General features: G+C 40.4%; 1 protein-coding gene across 7 annotated transcripts in view; it reads left to right on the top strand.

The window, feature by feature from the left end:
• Window positions 1–18,798, top strand: part of Klhl32 (kelch like family member 32) — a 164,778-nt gene that overhangs the window by 117,566 nt on the left and 28,414 nt on the right. For all 7 annotated transcript variants that reach the window (XM_028780708.1, XM_028780692.1, XM_028780685.1 and 4 more), the window contains one exon: window positions 18,064–18,790. In XM_028780708.1, the coding sequence (XP_028636541.1) occupies window positions 18,064–18,790 (727 nt within the window). The remainder of the gene's footprint in view (window positions 1–18,063; window positions 18,791–18,798) is intronic.

Here is an 18,798-nt window from a genome sequence, read left to right as displayed (position 1 = left end):
TGTGTGTGTGTGTGTGTGTGTGTGTGTGTGTGTGTGTGTGTGTGTGTAGAAACAGAGAGAGAAACAGAGACAAGAGAGACAGAGAGAGACAAAGGAACAAGCAGAACTGTTGTTCTTCCGGGACTATACTTTTTCCAGATAGTTTTTCACTGACTGGGTCCGACTGGCCAATGCATCCAGAGATCCAACTGTCCTTGCCTGCTCGGTGCAGAGATTAAAAGTATGTGCCATCATGCTTCACACTGGACTTCTTTTACATAAATTCTAGGAATTGGACTCAGGGACCTGAAGTCTGTGTGGCAAGCACCATCTGTCTCCTCAAGCCCCAACAACTTAAGGCTTTAATTTGTGTAGAACTTGTTCCTGGTTGAAGTTCAGTGTAGAAGTCTACACCAGCATCCAATAATGCTGTGCTTATGATTGTAACTCAGAGCATAATGAGCTTTATTCAAACCCTTTTCTTTTATTCAGTGAACAGCATGGATGAGGTATCCTTTGGGGATGCTTCACAGAGTTATTGATTAGTTATGTCTGTTTTTTAAGCAATAGGAAATAAAGGATAATTAGGAGAGAAATATGTCAACCACACCAATCAATACTTTTGTTGTTTTTGTATTTTGAAAAGTGGTATGAGGCCTAATTGTAATATTATCTTGTGGTACCTGTGAAAGTAAATCATTTTATTTTGTAGAATGTCTTAGTTACCTTTCTGTTGCTGTTACAAACAAAGCATGGCGACCAAGACACTTAAAGAATTTATCTGGGGATAAGACGATCACAATCACCATCACCAGGCGAAGCTTTGCATCAAGCATCAGACATGACAACAGGAATAACTGATCTCTTACCCAGGAGTATCAACAGAGTACACTGGAAATAGTGCTTGGCTTTTGAAACCTCAAAGCATGCCCCCAGGGATGTACTTTCTCCAGCAAGGCCAACTTCCTAAGCCTCTCCGAAGAGCTACCAACTGGAGACTAAGCATTCAAATGTCAAGAACTATGAGGGACATTTATCATTCAAACCACCACATAAAGTCACTTTGTTCGCCAGTTAATGAGACGTAAGCCATAACCAATTCCTATTACAAGAAGTAGAAGTCATGTTTTCAAACTAGCATTTGCCAAAGATTGACCGGGTTCTGAATTGTCCTGTTTATGTTGAAATGTAGAAAACTTGTCTCCAAAATAGATGTTTTGCCTTTTCAGAAGCCTACCTACCACTGTGCCCACAGATGGACTTAGTCCACTGAGATTATGCCCTCCGTATACAAATGCACTTCTCCAAAGGTCCTGGCCAACATTCTACACCTCACTGCCTGGCTTGTGCTGACAGTTCCTCTGCCTTCAGAACTGGGTTCAGTTACTGGGCCATGTTTCTTTTTTCTCTTGATTCCTTTTATCGCTAGCTCCCATTTAGCTTCCATTGGGGCATTCAGCCTTCACTGGACCAAGGACTTCCTCATCCACCTATGCCTGACACTGTCATCCTCCCCTACTTATACAGCTAGAGCCATTAGTCCCTCCCTATGTGCTCCCAGGCTGCTGGTTTAGACCCTGGGAGCTCTGGTTGGATGGTATTGTTACCCTCCTCATGGGGCTGCAAACCCTTTCGGCTCCTTCAGTCTTCACTCTAACTCCTCCATTGGGAATCTCATGATCAGCTCAATGGTTAGCTGTGAGCATCCGCCTCTGTATATTTCAGGCTCTGGCAGACCTCTAAGGAGACAGCTATATCAGGCTCCTGTCAGCATGCACTTCCTGGCATCTATATCAGTGTGTACCTTTGGTGAATGCACAAGGGATGGATACCCAGGTGGAGCAGTCCTTCAGTTTCTGTCCCACGCTTTGTCTCCATATTTGCTCCCATGAGTATTGTGTTACCCCTTCTAAGAAGGGTCAAAGACCCCACACTTTGGTCTTCCTTGTTCATGAGCTTCATGTGGTTTGTGAGTTGTATCTTGGATATTGTGAGCTTTTGGGCTAATATCCAATATCAGTGCATGCATGCCATGTGTGTTCTTTTGTGATTGGGTTACCTCACTCAGGATGATATTTTCTAGTTCTATCCATTTACCTAAGAATTTCTCAAATTCATTGTTTTTAATAGCTGAGTAATATTCCATTGTGTAAATGTACCACATTTTCTGTATCTATTCCTCTGTTGAAGGATATCTGGGTTCTTTCCAGCTTCTGGCTATTATAAATAAGGCTGCTATGAACATAATGGAGCATGTGTCCTTGTTATATGTTGGAGCATCTTTTGGGTATATGCCCAGGAGTGGTACAACTGGGTCCTCAGGCAATACTATGTCCAATTTTCTGAGGAACCACCAGACTGATATCCAGAGTGGTTGTACCAGCTTGCAATCCCACCAAAAATGGAGGAGTGTTCCTCTTTCTCCACATCCTTGCCAGTGTCTGCTGTCACCTGAGTTTTTGATCTTAGCCATTCTGACTGGTGTGAGGTGGGATCTCAGGGTTGTTTTGATTTGCATTTCCCTGATGACTAAGAATGTTGAACATTTCTTTAGGTACTTCTCTCGGCAATTCGAGTTTCCTCAGTTGAGAATTCTTTGTTTAGTTCTATACCCCATTTTAATAGGGTTATTTGGTTGTCTGGAGTCTAATTTATTGAGTTCTTTGTATATATTGGATGTTAGCCCTCTATTGGATGTAGGATTGGTAAAGATCTTTTCACAATGTGTTGTTTGTTGTTTTGTCCTATTGACAGTGTCCTTTGCATTACAGAAGCTTTGCAATTTTATGAGGTCCCATTTGCCAATTCTTGATGTTAGAGCATAAGCTATTGGTGTTCTGTTCAGGAACTTTACCCCTGTGCCCATGGGTTCGAGGCTCTTCCCCATTTTCTCTTATATTAGCTTCAGTGTATCTGATTTTATATGGAGGTCCTTGACCCACTTGGACTTGAGCTTTGTACAAGGAGATAAGAATGGATTGATTTGCATTATTCTACATGCTGACCTCCAGTTGAACCAGCACCATATGTTGAAAATGCTGTCCTTTTTCCTTTGGATGGTTTTAGCTCCTTTGTGTGCTTTCATTTCTGGGTCTTCAATTCTATTCTATTGATCTTCCTGTCTGTCTCTGTACCAATGCCATGCAGTTTTTATCACTACTGCTATGTACTACACCTTGAGGTCAGGGATGGTGATTCCTGCAGAAGGTTTCATATTGTTGAGAATTGTTTTCGCTATCCTAGGTTTTTTGTTATTACAAATGAATTTGCAAATTGCTCTTTCTAAGTCTGTGAAAAATTGAGTTGGAATTTTGATGGGTATTGCATTGAATCGTAGATTGCTTTCAGCAAGATGGCCAGTTTTACTATATTAATCCTGCCAATCCATGAGCTTGGGAGATCTTTCTATCTTCTGAGATATTCTTCAGTTTATTTCTTCAGAGACTTGAAGTTCATGTCATACAGATCTTTCACTTGCTTAGTTAGATTCACACCAAGGTATTTTATATTATTTGTAACTATTGTGTTGGGTGTCATTTCCCTAATTAAGAAATTAATTCTTTCTCAGCCTGTTTACCCTTTGAGTAGACGAAGGCTACAGATTTGTTTGAGTTAACTATATACCCAGCCACTTTGCTTAAGTTGTTTATCAGGTTTAGGACTTCTCTGGTGGAAGTTTTGGGTTCACTTAAGCATACTATCATATCATCTACAAATAGTGAAATTTTGACTTCTTCCTTTCCAATTTGTATCACTTTGACCTCCATTTGGGGTCTAATTGCTCTGGCTAAGACTTCCAGTACTATATTGAATAGGTAGGAAGAGAGTGGGCAGCCTTGTCTAGTCCCTCATTTTAGTGGGATTGCTTCAAGGTTCTCTCCATTTAGTTTGATGTTGGTTACTGGTTTGCTGTATATTGCTTTTACTACGAACAGGTATGGCCCTTGAATTCCTAATCTTTCCAAGACTTTTACCATGAAAGGGTGTTCAATTTTGTCAAATGCTTTCTCAGCATCTAGTGAGATGATCATGTGGTTTTTTTCTTTGAGTTTATTTGTAGGTTATGTTGATGGATTTCTATATATTGAATCATCCCTGCATTCCTGGAATAAAGCCTACTTGGTCATGATGGATGATTGTTTTGAAATGTTCTTGGATTCAGTTTGCAAGAATTTTTTGAGTATTTTTACATTGATATTCATAATACCCATGAGTTTCATCTGAAGTTCTCTTTCTTTTTGGGGTCTATGTGGTTTAGGTATGAGAGTAATAGTGGCTTCATGAACAAATTGGGTAGTGTTCCTTCTGTTTCTATTTTGTGGAATAGTTTGAAGAGAATTGGTATTAGATCTTCTTTGGAAGTCTGATAGGATTCTGCACTAAAACCATCTGGTCCTGGACTTTTGGGGAGACTTTTAATGACTGCTGCTATTTCTTTAGGGGTTATGGGACTGTTTAGATGGTTTGTCTGATCCTGACTTAACTTTAACACCTGGCATCTGTCTAGAAAATTGCCCATTTCTTTCAGATTTTCCAGTTTTGTTGAGTATAGGCTTTTGTAGTAGGATCTGATGATATTTTGAATTTCCTCAGTTCTGATTTTATTAATTTTCAAATTGTCTCTGTGCCCTCTTGTTAGTCTAGCTAAGGGTTTATCTATCTTGTTGATTTTTTCAAAGAACCAGCTCCTGGTTTTGTTGATTCTGTGTATAGTTCTTTTTGTTTCTACTTGATTGATTTCATCCCTGCATTTGATTATTTCCTGCCATCTACTCCTCTTGGGTGTATTTACTTCCTTGTGTTCTAGAGCTTTCAGTTGTGCTGTCAAGCTGCTAGTGTATGCTTTCTCCAGTTACTTTTTTTTCTTCTCCTCCCTCCCCTCCACTTTCTTTTTATAGGCACTTAAAACTGTGAGTTTTCCTCTTAGCACTGCTTTCATTGTGTCCCACAAGTTTTTGTATGATGTGTCCTCATTTTCATTATATTCTAAAATGTCTTTAGCTCCTTTCTTTATTTCTTCCTTGACCAAGTTATCATTGAGTAGAACATTGTTCAGCTTCCACATGTATGTGGGCTTCCATTGTTTTTGTTGTTATTGAAGACTAGCCTTAGTCCACGGTGATCTGATAGGATGCATGGGATTATTTAAATCTTCTTGTATCTGTTGAGACCTGTTTTGTGACTAATTTTATGATCTATTTTGGAGCAGGTACCATGAGTTGCTGAGAAGAAGATATATTCTTTTGTTTTAGGATGAAATATTCTATAGATATCTGTTAAATCCATTTGCTTCATAACTTCTCTTAGTTTCACTACATCTCTGTTTATTTTCTGTTTCCATGATCTGTCCATTTCTGAGACTGGGGTATTGAAGTCTCCCACTATTGTGTGAGGTACAATGTGTGCTTTGAGCTTTAGTAAAGTTTTTTTTTATATATATGAATGTGGGTGCCCTTGCATTTGGAGCATAGATGTTCATAATTGAGAGTTCATCTTGGTACATTTTTCTTTTGTTGAGTATGAAGTGTTCTTCCTTATCTTTTTAAATAACTTGGTTTGAAAGTCAATTTTATTTGATATTAGAGTGGCTACTCCAGTTTGTTTCATGGGACCATTTGCTTGGAAAATTGTTATCCAGCCTTTAACTCTGAGGTAGTGTCTGTCTTTGTCACTGAAGTGTGTTTCCTGTATGCAGCAAAATGCTGAGTCCTGTTTACTCTGTTAGTCAATGTCTTTTTATTGGGGAATTGAGTCCATTGATGTTAAGAGATATTAAGGAAAAGTGATTGTTGCTTCCTGTTATTTTTGTTATTAGAGGTTCAATTATATTTGTGTGGCTATCTTCTTTTCAGTTTGTTGAAAGATTACTTCCTTGCTTTTTCTAGGGTGTATTTTCTCTCCTTGTGTTGGAGTTTTCCCTCTATTATCCTTTGTATGGCTTGATTTGTGGAAAGATATTGTGTAAATTTGGTTTTGTCATGGAATATCTTAGTTTCTCCGTCTATAGTGATTGAGAGTTTTGCTGTGCATAGTAGTCTTGGCTGGCATTTATGTTCTATTAGGGTCTGTATGACATCTGCTCAGGATCTTCTGGCTTTTATAGTCTCAGTGAGAAGTCTGGTGTAATTCTTATAGGTCTGACTTTATATGTTACTTGACCCTTTTCCCTTACTGCTTTTAATATTCTTTCTTTGTTTTGTGCATTTGGTGTTTTGATTATTATGTGACAGGATGAATTTCTTTTTTGGTCTAGTCTATTTGAAGTTCTGTAGGCTTCTTGTATGTTCTGGGCATCTCTTTCTTTAGGTTAGGGAAGTTTTCTTCCATAATTTTGTTGAAGATAGTTACTGGCCCTTTAAGTTGGGAATCTTCTCTCTCTTCTGTACCTAGTGTCCTTAGGTTTGGTCTTCTCACTGTGTTCTGGATTTCCTGGATGTTTTGGGTTAGGAGCTTTTTGCATTTTTTATTTTCTTTTGACAGGTGTGTCATTGTTTTCCATGGTACCTTCTGCACCTGAGATTCTCTCTCCTATCTCTTGTATTCTGTTGGTGATGCCTACATCTATGATTCCTGATCTCTTTCCAGGTTTTCTATCTCCAGGGTAGTCTCCCTTTGTGATTTCTTTATTGTTTCTACTTCCATTTTTACATCCTGGATGGCTTTGTTCAATTCCTTCACCTGTCCTTTGTGTTTTCTTATAATTCTTTAAGGGATTTTTGTGTTTCCTCTTTAAGAGCTTCTGCCTGTTTACCTGTGTTCTCCTGTATTTCTTTAAGGGAGTTATTTATGTCCTTCTTGAAGTCTTCTATCATCATCATGAGAAGTGACTTTAAAAGCAGAATTTTGCTTTTCTGGTGTGATGGGGTAGCCAGAACTTCCTATGGTGGGGGAACTGGGTTCTGATGATGTCAAGTAACCTTATGTCCTTGCACTTGCCTTTCACCATCTGGTTATCTCTAGTGCTACCTGCAGTCACTGTCTCTGACTGGAGCCTGTCTCTCCTGTTATCTTGGTTGTGTCAGAACTCGTCAGAATCCAGCTGCCTCTATGATCCTGTGATCTGGAGATCCTTGGTTTAAGAGCTCCTGGGAGTCAGGCCATCTCTGGGAACCTGAAATCCTGTTGTGACCAAGCTCCTGAGATCCTATGATTCTATGATCCTATGTTCCTGGGTATGATAGAGCTCCTGGGAGTCCAGCCTCCTCTGGGTGTTGTGGGATTAGGTGCCAAGCTGATGCCCAAGGTCTGCTCAGGGCACTAGCACAGACCGGAAGGAACCTGTGCCACTGGCTGGGAGAGGGATCCTGCTTCCCCGGGTCCCCGGGGGTCCCAGTTACTCCCTGATTGTGGCAGGTGTTGTAGCTTCATCACCTATGATCCTGGGTGTGTTAGAACCCCTGAGAGTTCAGTTTCCTCTAGGTGTTGTGGGATTTGGTGCAGAGCTAGCGCCCAAGGTCTTCTCAGGCCCCTAGCTCAGACTAGAAGGAACCCATGCCACTGGTCGGGTGGAGGTATATCCCAGGGCCCTGGAGGTCCCAGTTACTCCCTGTGATCCTAGGCATGTTAGCGCTCCCGGAGTCCAGCCTCCTCTAGGTGTTGTGGGATGAGGTGCAGAGCTGGCTCTCAAGGTCTGCTCCAATGCTGTCACACAATACTGTGTCTCATTAAAAACATAGCTAGAATGTGATGACTTTATCTTAAATTTAAGAGAATATTTATATTGAAGAATTACTCCATTTCTTAGTGTCACATTGCTATGACATTTCTTCTACATATTGTTTAAATGTTCAAATTTATCAAGCATTTTCCCATGTTATCTCATTCATAATCTTCTTGAGAAGCAGGTGACATAGGGAATATCATCCTAATGTACAGGTGCTTACACTGCCTTGGTGGTTTTCCTAAATGCAGATACATTGCTACAGAAATAGTTGTGAGTGTGTGGTTTGAGTGTTTGCTCTTGTGTTGGATGCTTAGGCTCTAACCCTCACATATATGAGACAAGCTCCAGTTTATCTGAGCTACAGCCTCATCATAGAAATTATTCTCATATCCTACTTCCTTTATATCTGGCCACATTTCCCTCACAGGGTATGTACCAAATAGTCATCCAAGAAAGCACCAAGGTTCCCTGGCCATTTCAGCTGATGTTACCCTGATAATATCCTCACTATGTTTAGTGCTTGTGAGAGAATGTAAAAGGTGGTCCCCATAGGGTACTCCATTCTCTGTTTACCAATGGGATACGGTAGTATTTTCTCTCATATTCCAGGGTTATTTCAATAGTATAAGCTTATTTCTGATTGGCCCTTTAGTATCCAGTAGGATATGCTATACATCAGATATACACTAGCATCTTAGTTAGATATTTTATGTTATCAGCTACTATTATATACTTTCCTGAAACAATCCTCGGACTCATTGGCTGGCTTCATGCCTACTGTCTTTCTGCTCACTGTTATAAAAATACTGAAGGTTGGTTAGTTATAGGTGTTACTTCTATATTTATGCATTTGTTTTGTTTGAATGTGAGGTGAGCAGGAACAAGTTTAATTTTTCTTGAGTGTTATGTTGGATGTTTGTATGGGTCATATTGGTTGTATTTTATTGTCCTGCAATCAAACATGTTTGCCAGTCTGGACACAAATTTTATGTACAAAGCATATTAAATATTTTACTTAGATATATCTAAGTCTGGTATTCTAAATAAGTAGCATTTTCAAGTAGTCATCTTGAAGTTTTAAAATGTTTTTGTTTCTTCAGTTGAGATTAATTTGTATAAGAGATCTAGCTATTAATATATATGATGGTTTGTGAATGCTGGGCCCAGAGAGTGGTACTATTAGAAATTGTGACCCTGTTGAAGTAGGTGTGTCCTTGTTGGAGTAGGTGTGTGTCATTGTGGGCATGGTCCTATGACCCTCATCCTAGCAGCCTTCAGATGAAGATGTAGAACTCTGAGCTCCTTCTGCACCATGCCTACCCAGATGATGCCATGTTCCTACTTTGATAACAATGGACTGAACTTCTGAACCTGTAAGCCAGCCCCAATGAAATGTTGGTCTGTTAAATGTTGCCTTGGTCGTGGTATCTATTCACAGCAATAAAACCCAAACAAAGACAATCTATTAATGCATTAATATATTAGATGATACATTCTAGTCAAAGCTCTTCACAGGGATTGAAGATCCTCATAGACCCATTTACAAACCAGTTTTCTGCCTGCAGGCCTCTGTATCCGTATACCATCATGTGCATGCATGCTGTGCTGGCTAGCTTTTGTTGACTTCACATAAACTCAAGTCACCTAGTAAAGTGAACCCCAGTTGGAGAATTGCCTCCATCAGATTGGTTCACATGTCTGTGAGGCATTTTCTTGGTTGCTGATTGAGGTAGAAGGCTCTGCCCACTGTGGGTGGCCCCATCCCTGGGCAGGACACTTAGGATACATGCAGGTCTATTGCTGAGTACAGAATTATGAATAAAAAGTCTCACTTTGTTTTTCTGAAAACTGTTCCTACTATGGAATCCCATGGCTGGGTACCAGGTACACCAGGTATTCATTTTAGTTGCCTATCCCACTGATGGAGGTTTTGGAGAATTTTATTTTAAAATATTTTTGATGCAAAGGTAATAGGTACCCAGAGGAAGGAAAGACTGCTTTCAACTTCCTCATTTATAATCGAGGAGTGGCTGGCCCAGTGTCAGCTGCAACTTTTCCTTTTCTTTCACATGTTATATTTTAAACTTGGTTATAGGATACCAGTTTCCATACAGCCTTTTTATTAAGCCTTTATGTTAATTATCTCTGACTCTTACCTTTGTCTTCTTCATCCCCCACCTCTCCCTCTGCTTAAACCTTTTCATGTGGTATTTCGCCCCTGTGACTTTCAGGTTACCAACAATCTACTTTCTCTGCTTCTTTAAAGATATCTCCTATTAGGTGTTTTCTCTCTCTCAATCATGCAAACGTAGGCCAGATCAGAACAGATTAAAAGCAGATAAATACAGGTTTATTAGGTGCAACCAGGAGGGTTCATCAATCCCAAAGAATGGTGCGGAGGAAGTCTTGCGCCCAGGCTAAGGCAGGTAGGTTTTATAGACCTTAGGCAATGGGTTTGTTGACCTGTCATCCAGGAGCAGGGACTGTATCCAAGGATGGTCAAAAGCTACTCCCCTGGGCAGGCACTTGGGTGGGCTGGCCATGTCAGAAAGGCAGGTTGCATCTGCTGTCAAAAATGTGGAACTGGTTTTTGGCCCCACACAGAGACTTGAAATGCCAGGGTGATGGGATTCCCCAGGGGAGGGGGGAAAGCACCTGCTCAGAGGAGAAAGTAAGGGAGGATGGGAGAGGATTGTGGGAGAGGTGATTGGGAGGGGGGCAATGAATGGAATGTAAAGTGAATGAGTAAAAATAGAATAAATTTAATTTGGAAAAGAAAGAAATAAAAAACCCAGAGACTAAACCAAAGGCAGCTTAGATCGCTTGTGGTTTATACTCCTAACTGTGTGGAGTATGGATGTGTGGTAGGCCTTGGGGAAAGGCCTGGGATGGTTTTCCTCAGCCCCTGGAGCCCTGGTCTCTATTCTCTTGTGTAGGTAAGACTCATATTTGGTGTCAAGAGCTCTTGCCTTTGGAGCCTTGATGTCTATATAAAGACATTTATTAGAGCACACGTTTTATGCAAAAGGTGAAAATAAAAGCATTTATCAATGTCCCAACTTCATAAAATTTTAAATGAACAGTGAAAGAATGTGTTATCATCACATCTGCTAAGCTGAATCTTTGTTTAAAACCTGTCATGGTTTTTCTTTTCCTACAGCACATGATCCTGGGGCCTCCCTCATAAGATTTGATTCCATTGAAATATGTTTCTCGGAGGAGAAATCGCCTATGCGTCATATGTCTGCAGTCAGCTATAATGGTTAATGTGCAACCTTCCTTGAAAAATCTGTTTTACAAGCAAAATGTTGACACAGTTTTAATTATAGCACTCGAGTGAGCACTGCTGTAATTTTTAATACTCCTCCATGGTAACATTGCCACTGTTCTCGTCAACACTACTCTGGTGTTCCGTGCTTTTCAGTGTGTTAGGGTTTTATGGGAACGCTGCCTTCTCTCAGTTTAAATTTTTTATTTTGTCTTAAACAAAAGAATGTTACCCCAATGTTTGGTGTACTTATTTATTAATATAAGCATTCTCTATGACAGCCATTATTTAATATGTCACCGTGTGGACCTTACATGAGTCACATTAAGGAGGTAGCTTCTCTGTAAGACAGTACAGCAAGTCTAGATGCTTGCTTACTTGCCTTGCAGAAACTTTCCACATTTTTAATCTAAAACTACATTGATATTAAAATGTCATTAAACCGAACATTCATGTTTTCCAGAAATAGAGTCATGTTAAATGATATGGTATATAAGAGAATGTGCTTTAATGTAGTAACAATCCATGAACTCTCTTTTGTGCTCATGATTAAAAGGGAGAGACTGCATGACAGTCCGTCTATACATTGCTGTTCACTATGTTTAAATGTACTGTTCTGTCTTCCAGCTCACTGCCCAGTCTACTCTTTAACATCCCTGGCTTTTTGGGAGGTTTATGGATGTCAGCCAGTTGATTAGTTCTCATGTTCTTCCTTACTGCTTTCTGAAGTGATATAGGTGTGGTTTATGGTACTTTTTAGGCTCTGAGGAGAGCCAGATGCTCTACTCTGTCTCAATGGGAAGGACATAGCCACATGAACCTTTACAACACAGCTTCTGATAAAAAAGGAAAAGAAAAAGACAGTAAAGGTCAGCCTGCATCCTCACCAAGGCAAGGCTGTCTGCAGCCAAGCTTAGATCAGGGCAGAACAGAGGCTGAAAGCCAAAGTATCAGTCACTGCTTACTTGGCACTGGCTGGAAAGAATATTGTTTTCACTGAAAAGAGTATGTGTGATCAAGACCAAACAGCGATCACTTGAAAATGTGTTATATGACCTCATCTTTCGTCAGTGTTAAGATTTGACCAGCTTGATCACTCATCTCATGAAAACCTGCTTTCTCGTGTCTTAAAAAACTTGTAAAACAAGTATTAATTATATTTTCATCCATACATATTCTGATTGTAGGTGCTTCATCTTATCTTTTTTCCACTCCACTGATCTTCTTGCTCTTTCTCCAACTAGTCCTGCTTCTAGTTTCCTGTCTTCATGCCTTGTGTGGTCCACTGTGTTTAATTAGGGTACCTTGCATGACTGTGGATGAGGAGTTATTTACAAAAATGTGGCAACTTACCAGTGGCTACACCATGAAAGCAAAAATGCCTCTTCCTTCCCCAGGAGCCATTAACTGCCATTAGCAACATAAGGAAACACAGGGTGTGGGCCGCTGGAGCACTTGAACACTTCTCCATGAACATCCCCCAGCAAGAACTTTTATTTTAAGGGTGTGTGTTCCACATACCTGTCTTGTGAAAAGATTCAACTCTGTGTGCAAGAACACACTAATGTATTGGAGTTAGAGTTTATAATTAATATTTTTTCTAGATGTCTGAGGCTAAGAACTTGCATTGGCTTTTATTGCTTTGGGGTCAAGTTGTATAGCATAGACATATTCGAGTGCATATAAGTAGAGTTAGACTTCAAAACATCTGCTGTTTTGAAAGAACCAAGAATTTTAGATTTCAAAACACCAGCTCCTGAGTGTGTCCAACATGAACAGGAAAGGACACTAAAAGGTTGTCAACGCGCAGCTTGTAACAAATCACAGCAGACTAGACAGTTCCACTAGGGAGGTTTATTCAGGGGATAGGAGGGAGAGCGGAGAGGTAGAGGAGTGGAGGCTGGCCATGACCACATGGAGAGAGGGGGAAAGGAAGGGGGGAGGGGAGAGGACAACCTGCAGGCTCTGGGTTGAGGAGAACAAGAGTAAGAGAGAGAGGAGGGGCAAGCAGCCCCTTTTATAGTGGGCAGGGCTACCTGCCTGTTGCCAGGTAACTGTGGGGAGGAGCATACCTGACTGGTGCCAGGTAACTGTGGAGGTGGAGTTTAACAGATTACTAACAGACACAGCTTGAGGGCTTGATGTTACTAATATAATATTTTTTCATCCAATGTAATTCTGAGTGAGTCTGTGAGTCAACTACATGTGTTATTTTAAAAGAAAATAACACATATGGAGTTTAGTATTGTATGCTACTATATTTAGCTTTATGTGTATACATATTCTATATTATACTCCCTAAAGTAGCACTAAACAGAGAAATACTGAGGAAAACAAAGAGAAAAGAATACATTTCCATGTTTTTGATCCTAGTCGAGTTTACAAGGAATAACTTGGCATTCAAAGATAATGTGTATTTGTATATTTATATGTACATATGTGTATGTATGTATTTATATAAGTGTGTGTGTATGTGTGTATATATATATACACACACACACATGTAAAAATATTGAACAATAAAGACATAAAGCAAGCCCTATCCCTGGGTGTTTGCTCTTTACCTGCAAGGCCTTTAATTGATACCTTTAAATGTATGTTGTTTATTTTTTTAAGGAACTCATGAGATTTGCTGAAAAATATTGCCAACTTGTTCTAAAACAAACTGTAGTTATTTTACAGTATACTTTGTCTTGTCTGGAGAGTCTTCAGTTATTTGAGTTACGTATTAGAGTAAATTTGCTTGGGTTCTACTTTACAGTTATTGATGAGAAAATAATGACAAGTTGGTATAATAGGGAGATACGCTGTATACTTTAAAGAGTGTGTTTCTAGTTGCAGTGTTCATGCTAAGTATTTAGATGGCTTGCATTAAACACCAGCTAACTGATCTGGATTCAATTTATACTTGTAAAATTAAGACACTGAAACCAAATGGATTTTAAAGTTTATTCTTGCCTGAAAGTTTCATCATTACTTTGAAGGCTTGAAAGACTACAGCATTAATCAAAAACCTTAAATATCAGTGTTCAGTATCAAGTATGCAAGGGGCAAAATAAATGCTTTATACATCCAGGATGAGAGGAACACATGCCACAATGTGGAGTTTATAGAGTCCTTACAGAAAAGCCATAAAGATGAGATAAGCCTGTGGTTGATGGATTAAATTAATAAACATGTAAAGGAATAAAGGACTGGTAATGCTTAAGAAAACTAGAAGAAACAGACAAAGAACAGCTATAAATAAAATTCTGTCCATGTAGCAACTCTTCATAGCACCATAGACCAGGCACTGTCCTTATCAAAGATCCAAGGCTGAGACTGACTAGCTGAGGTCGGACTAAGCTTCTAGTGATTTGGGAAAAGACAATTCCCTATGGAGTTGTTTGAACTCAGGTAGGCAGAAGGCACACAGGAGAATCCCGTCACTTGACTTGATGATGCACAATACCAGAAGGTTTTGCCAAAATCTTGACTACATGTCAATTGCTAAATACTCTATGTAGTGAGTTTCCAAACTGAATCTGTAATTTCTTTTATATACGTTAGATTTCTCAACAAAAAGATGGGAGATACAATGGTGGTGGTGGTGGTAGCGGTGGTGGTGGTGATGGTGGTGTATGTTTGTGTGTGTGTGTTGATATAGATAGATAGATAGATAGATAGATAGATAGATAGATAGATAGATAGATAGATAGACAGACTCACTTTTTATTCTCAGATACTGGAGGTTATAGTTGAGAATGGTGGGAGGTGGGAAGATAGAAGGAATGAGAGTGGTGTTCTAGCCTCTTATGGGGTATACTTCCTAACTGCTGTGTCATCTGGAATGCCATCAGTTTCCAGGATAACCTTTTTGAAGTATAATATGTAAAATATACAATACAGCTAAGTGGGTTCTTAAACACTGTTGTGCTTCAGGGATGAGCCTGCTTATGATGGTCTCTCAGCTCCCTAAGCAAGGGTTAAAATACCTTCACCACTGAGGAAGCAGTATGCTCCTGAGGCTCATGGCATAGATGTAGGTTTTTTTTTTTTTTAATCAGCCTTTTGCTTTAAAGCAGTGGTTCTCGACCTTCCTAATGCTGCAACTCTAAAGGGATACAGTTCTTCATGTTGTAGTGACTCCCCCAACCATAGAATTATTTCATTGCTACTCCATAATGGCAATTTTACTACTGTTATGAATTGTAATGTAAATATCTAATATGCAGGATATCTGACATGCAATCCCCAAGGGATTGTAACGCACAGGTTGGGAACTTCTGCTTTAAATTGTCTTTCCAAGCTCTTGGCTAATCATGAACTATCACTGGGTTTGGTGGGGTTTTCTCCTTTACATTTTTGAATAGGTGATAAAGACAGCAGAGTCGTGGTTCTGGTTTGCATATGAAGCATCCTCTGCAGGCTCGTGTCACCAGCTGGTGACTCTGATTTTGGAGGCTGCAGAATGTTTAGAGGTGGCTCTGCTGACAGAGGTTGTTCACTAAGAGTGGATTTTTGAAGATTATAGACTTTATGGCTTCTGGTCTCAATCTCAGCTTTCTGATTGGCAATGACCGTATGTATGCCTAGCAACCTCATGCCCCTATCATCACAGAGGATACTGTTCACATGCTGAACTTTCCTAGTCTTCATGGACTGTAATCTTCTGAGACTGTAGGCCAAAGCACATCTTTCTTCCCTTAAATTGCTTCTTACAGGCATTTTATGACAGTGAAAAGAACATCACGGGTACAGTGACATTGGCCTGTGCAGCATCTAGACAGTATAGTAGCATTGGCCTGGCAGCATCTAGATGGTACAGTGGCAGTGGTCAGTGCAGCATATAGGGTTTGTTAGAAAGGTAGATGCCAGATGCCACCACTTTCTGTAGTAGGACAAAATCTGTATTTGAATCAGAAAACTGGATAACTCATATGCAAGTGAGAATTGAAGTTGACAGCAGAATAGTTATTGTATATTTACATTTCCTTTTGATCTATAGCAGATTTGTATGTTCTGAAAATGTCAGTAAATTATAAAAGTGCAAAAAATGATACCTAAAAGCAAAAATAATCTCAAAACCAAGCCAATATAAGTAGGCAGACTACCGTATAGCATTAACATGTAGTATTGGTGAAAATTATGCATGGAAAGCTTCAGAAGACATGTAACATGGCATAGGAAGTGAAAGCCACTGGCCACTAGTTGATTCCTGAAAACAAATCATAGCTGAGACTTGTGTAACTTTCATGCCAATAGCAACACCATGTCCTAGAAAGTGAAAGATATGTAGGTGACATGGAAGACCGATTATGGCTTAGGACAACTGGTTTATGCAGAGAGAAAGAACTAATTAAATGGGCAGTGCCAGGCTAGGAGAGAGGCTTTGCAGAGTTTACCCTGGGCCATTTCCTTGGAGTCTAGTCCATACAGAATTGGTTGGATGCTGAGGAACTGGATCACGGCAAATTCACATCAAGTGCAGCTGCTCACATGAGGATCAGTAGCAAAGGCTGTATCAGAAAACTTAACATGGTGCTCAAGAAGCAACCTTTAGTGGGTTAACGTTTTTCTCTGAGAACTTTACAAAGCTTCATGAGCAACTTACACAAAATATTTATTGTGTTACTGAGTTGTCACCATGTGGGAGTAATTGGAGGCCCCATCTCTCAAAATGTCTAAAACGAAGATGGAAAGGAAATAGGATGCTCTGTGTGAGAATGCTCTCCACAATGGAAGAGACTGGGTAGAATACTATGTCTCAGTCACTGCCAATGTTCCCATACAAAGATGCGTTTCCTTCACTGGACTGATGTCTTATCTAAATAAAAGTGCACTCTTTTATAAAGTCATCTAAAGGGTGTCACTTTCTTCCCTTGGCGATATCTGCCTCGTTTGTACTTGCTGGAGTTCTTTTTCCTATTTCACTTAATCACACAGTAGTTAATGAAGAGTGGCGCTCAGTGCGAAACACAAGTAGCCTCTCTTCCACCACTTGTTTTTTCCAGGTGGGAGGATAAGCCCACAGTGTGCTGTTGAATGGATGGAGAAACCCTGGACATCTGGAACGATCCAGTGCCTTAGAGAAATTAGTAATGATTCTTTGTACCGGTTCAAACTCAGCTCATTTCACCAGGCCATAATGGTCTGAGGGTGGTGTTCCTTCTCCTTTGTCTCTCTAGAGATGAAACAACACCTAAACAGGGAGAACCCGAACCACAGTTCCATGAGTCGAAAAGCGATCAGTAGTTACATCCAGTATTCAAATCTATTGTTTTCCCCTGCCAACTTCTTTAGTTCCACTGTAGTACTTTCCAGGAAACACGGTTTCATTTAGATACTTGTAGGAATTATTGATGTCAGACATGTCAACTGATGTGTTCGATATACTAGTCTATGTCACTATGGAGAATTGTTTAACAAACCCAAATATCAAGTCGCATTAATTGTGAAGTTAACATTGCATTCTGCTGTTGTCTCCGTAATACAAAATCAATTATTCTATCCACTGTTTGTGGATATGGTTCTTAACCAACTGCCGGGATCTTACGTTGCAAATAACAACTGTGTGCAAGGTCAAAAGTAGTAGGAAGGGAAAAGTCATGTAAGTTTCACTGTAACTTTATCTACTCTTGCTTCCTACTGGTTGCTGTATCTACCAAACGGGTGGAAGGAGGCCTTTTCTTTTTTCTAAGCCACTCTGCTAGTGGAATATTGATTTTTCTCTCAAGAATACCCTGCGTTCTCAGGTGATCACGTATTTTCTCACATTATTCATATTGACAGAGCACCTTTGTTCATGGTTGACATCCATTATTGAGCTCTGATAGTGCTACCCACCATGGGCTTTTCCCAGTGGTCAGGTGATAGGGCTTCAGTGCAGGAGATGGAAGGGGACAGGTGTTTTGCAATATTTTTGGTCGTTGAAAAGCAATTATTATTCATCTGAAAAGATGTCATAAGCTCTGAGAGTGCTGCTTAGCAGCTTTCCTCACTCCAACATCAATGCCTTAAAGTCCTTTGTGTCGCTGCTGGAACAGAGGAAAGAACTGGGCACCAAAATATTCTAGTGTTACACTATATAGGAGCAATGTTGTTGCTGCGTGAAAGAATAACCGAGACTTGTCATGCATGGTTGCTGTTCTCACCTCACTTCCTTCTGTTTCAGCTAGCTGTGAGGTGGCTGGAGCATAACTGCCATTACCAGCATATGGACGAGCTCCTGCAGTACATCCGCTTTGGCCTAATGGATGTGGATACACTCCACACGGTTGCCCTGTCCCACCCCCTGGTCCAGGCAAGTGAGACGGCAACTGCCCTGGTCAATGAGGCCCTGGAATACCACCAAAGCATCTATGCACAGCCTGTATGGCAGACCCGCAGGACAAAACCGCGATTCCAGTCAGATACTCTCTATATTATTGGTGGGAAAAAGCGTGAGGTCTGCAAAGTCAAGGAACTACGGTACTTCAATCCTGTGGACCAGGAAAATGCTCTCATAGCCGCCATTGCCAACTGGAGTGAGCTAGCTCCCATGCCCGTGGGAAGGAGCCATCACTGTGTGGCAGTCATGGGGGATTTCCTGTTTGTAGCAGGAGGAGAAGTGGAACATGCCACTGGCCGGACATGTGCGGTGAGGACTGCCTGTCGCTATGACCCCCGCAGTAATTCCTGGGCAGAGATAGCACCCATGAAAAACTGCCGGGAACATTTTGTGCTGGGTGCCATGGATGAATACCTCTATGCAGTAGGGGGCAGAAATGAACTGCGCCAAGTTCTACCTACAGTTGAACGATACTGCCCCAAGAAGAACAAATGGACTTTTGTACAGTCCTTTGACAGATCCCTTTCGTGTCATGCTGGATATGTGGCTGACGGTCTCCTTTGGATATCAGGTAGAGCG

This window comes from Grammomys surdaster, unplaced genomic scaffold, assembly GCF_004785775.1.
Source record: "Grammomys surdaster isolate TR1022 unplaced genomic scaffold, NIH_TR_1.0 97, whole genome shotgun sequence".
Classification (NCBI taxonomy): domain Eukaryota; kingdom Metazoa; phylum Chordata; class Mammalia; order Rodentia; family Muridae; genus Grammomys; species Grammomys surdaster.
Note: the sequence above shows the minus strand (reverse complement) of the source record. Positions and strands in the feature narration are given on the sequence as shown.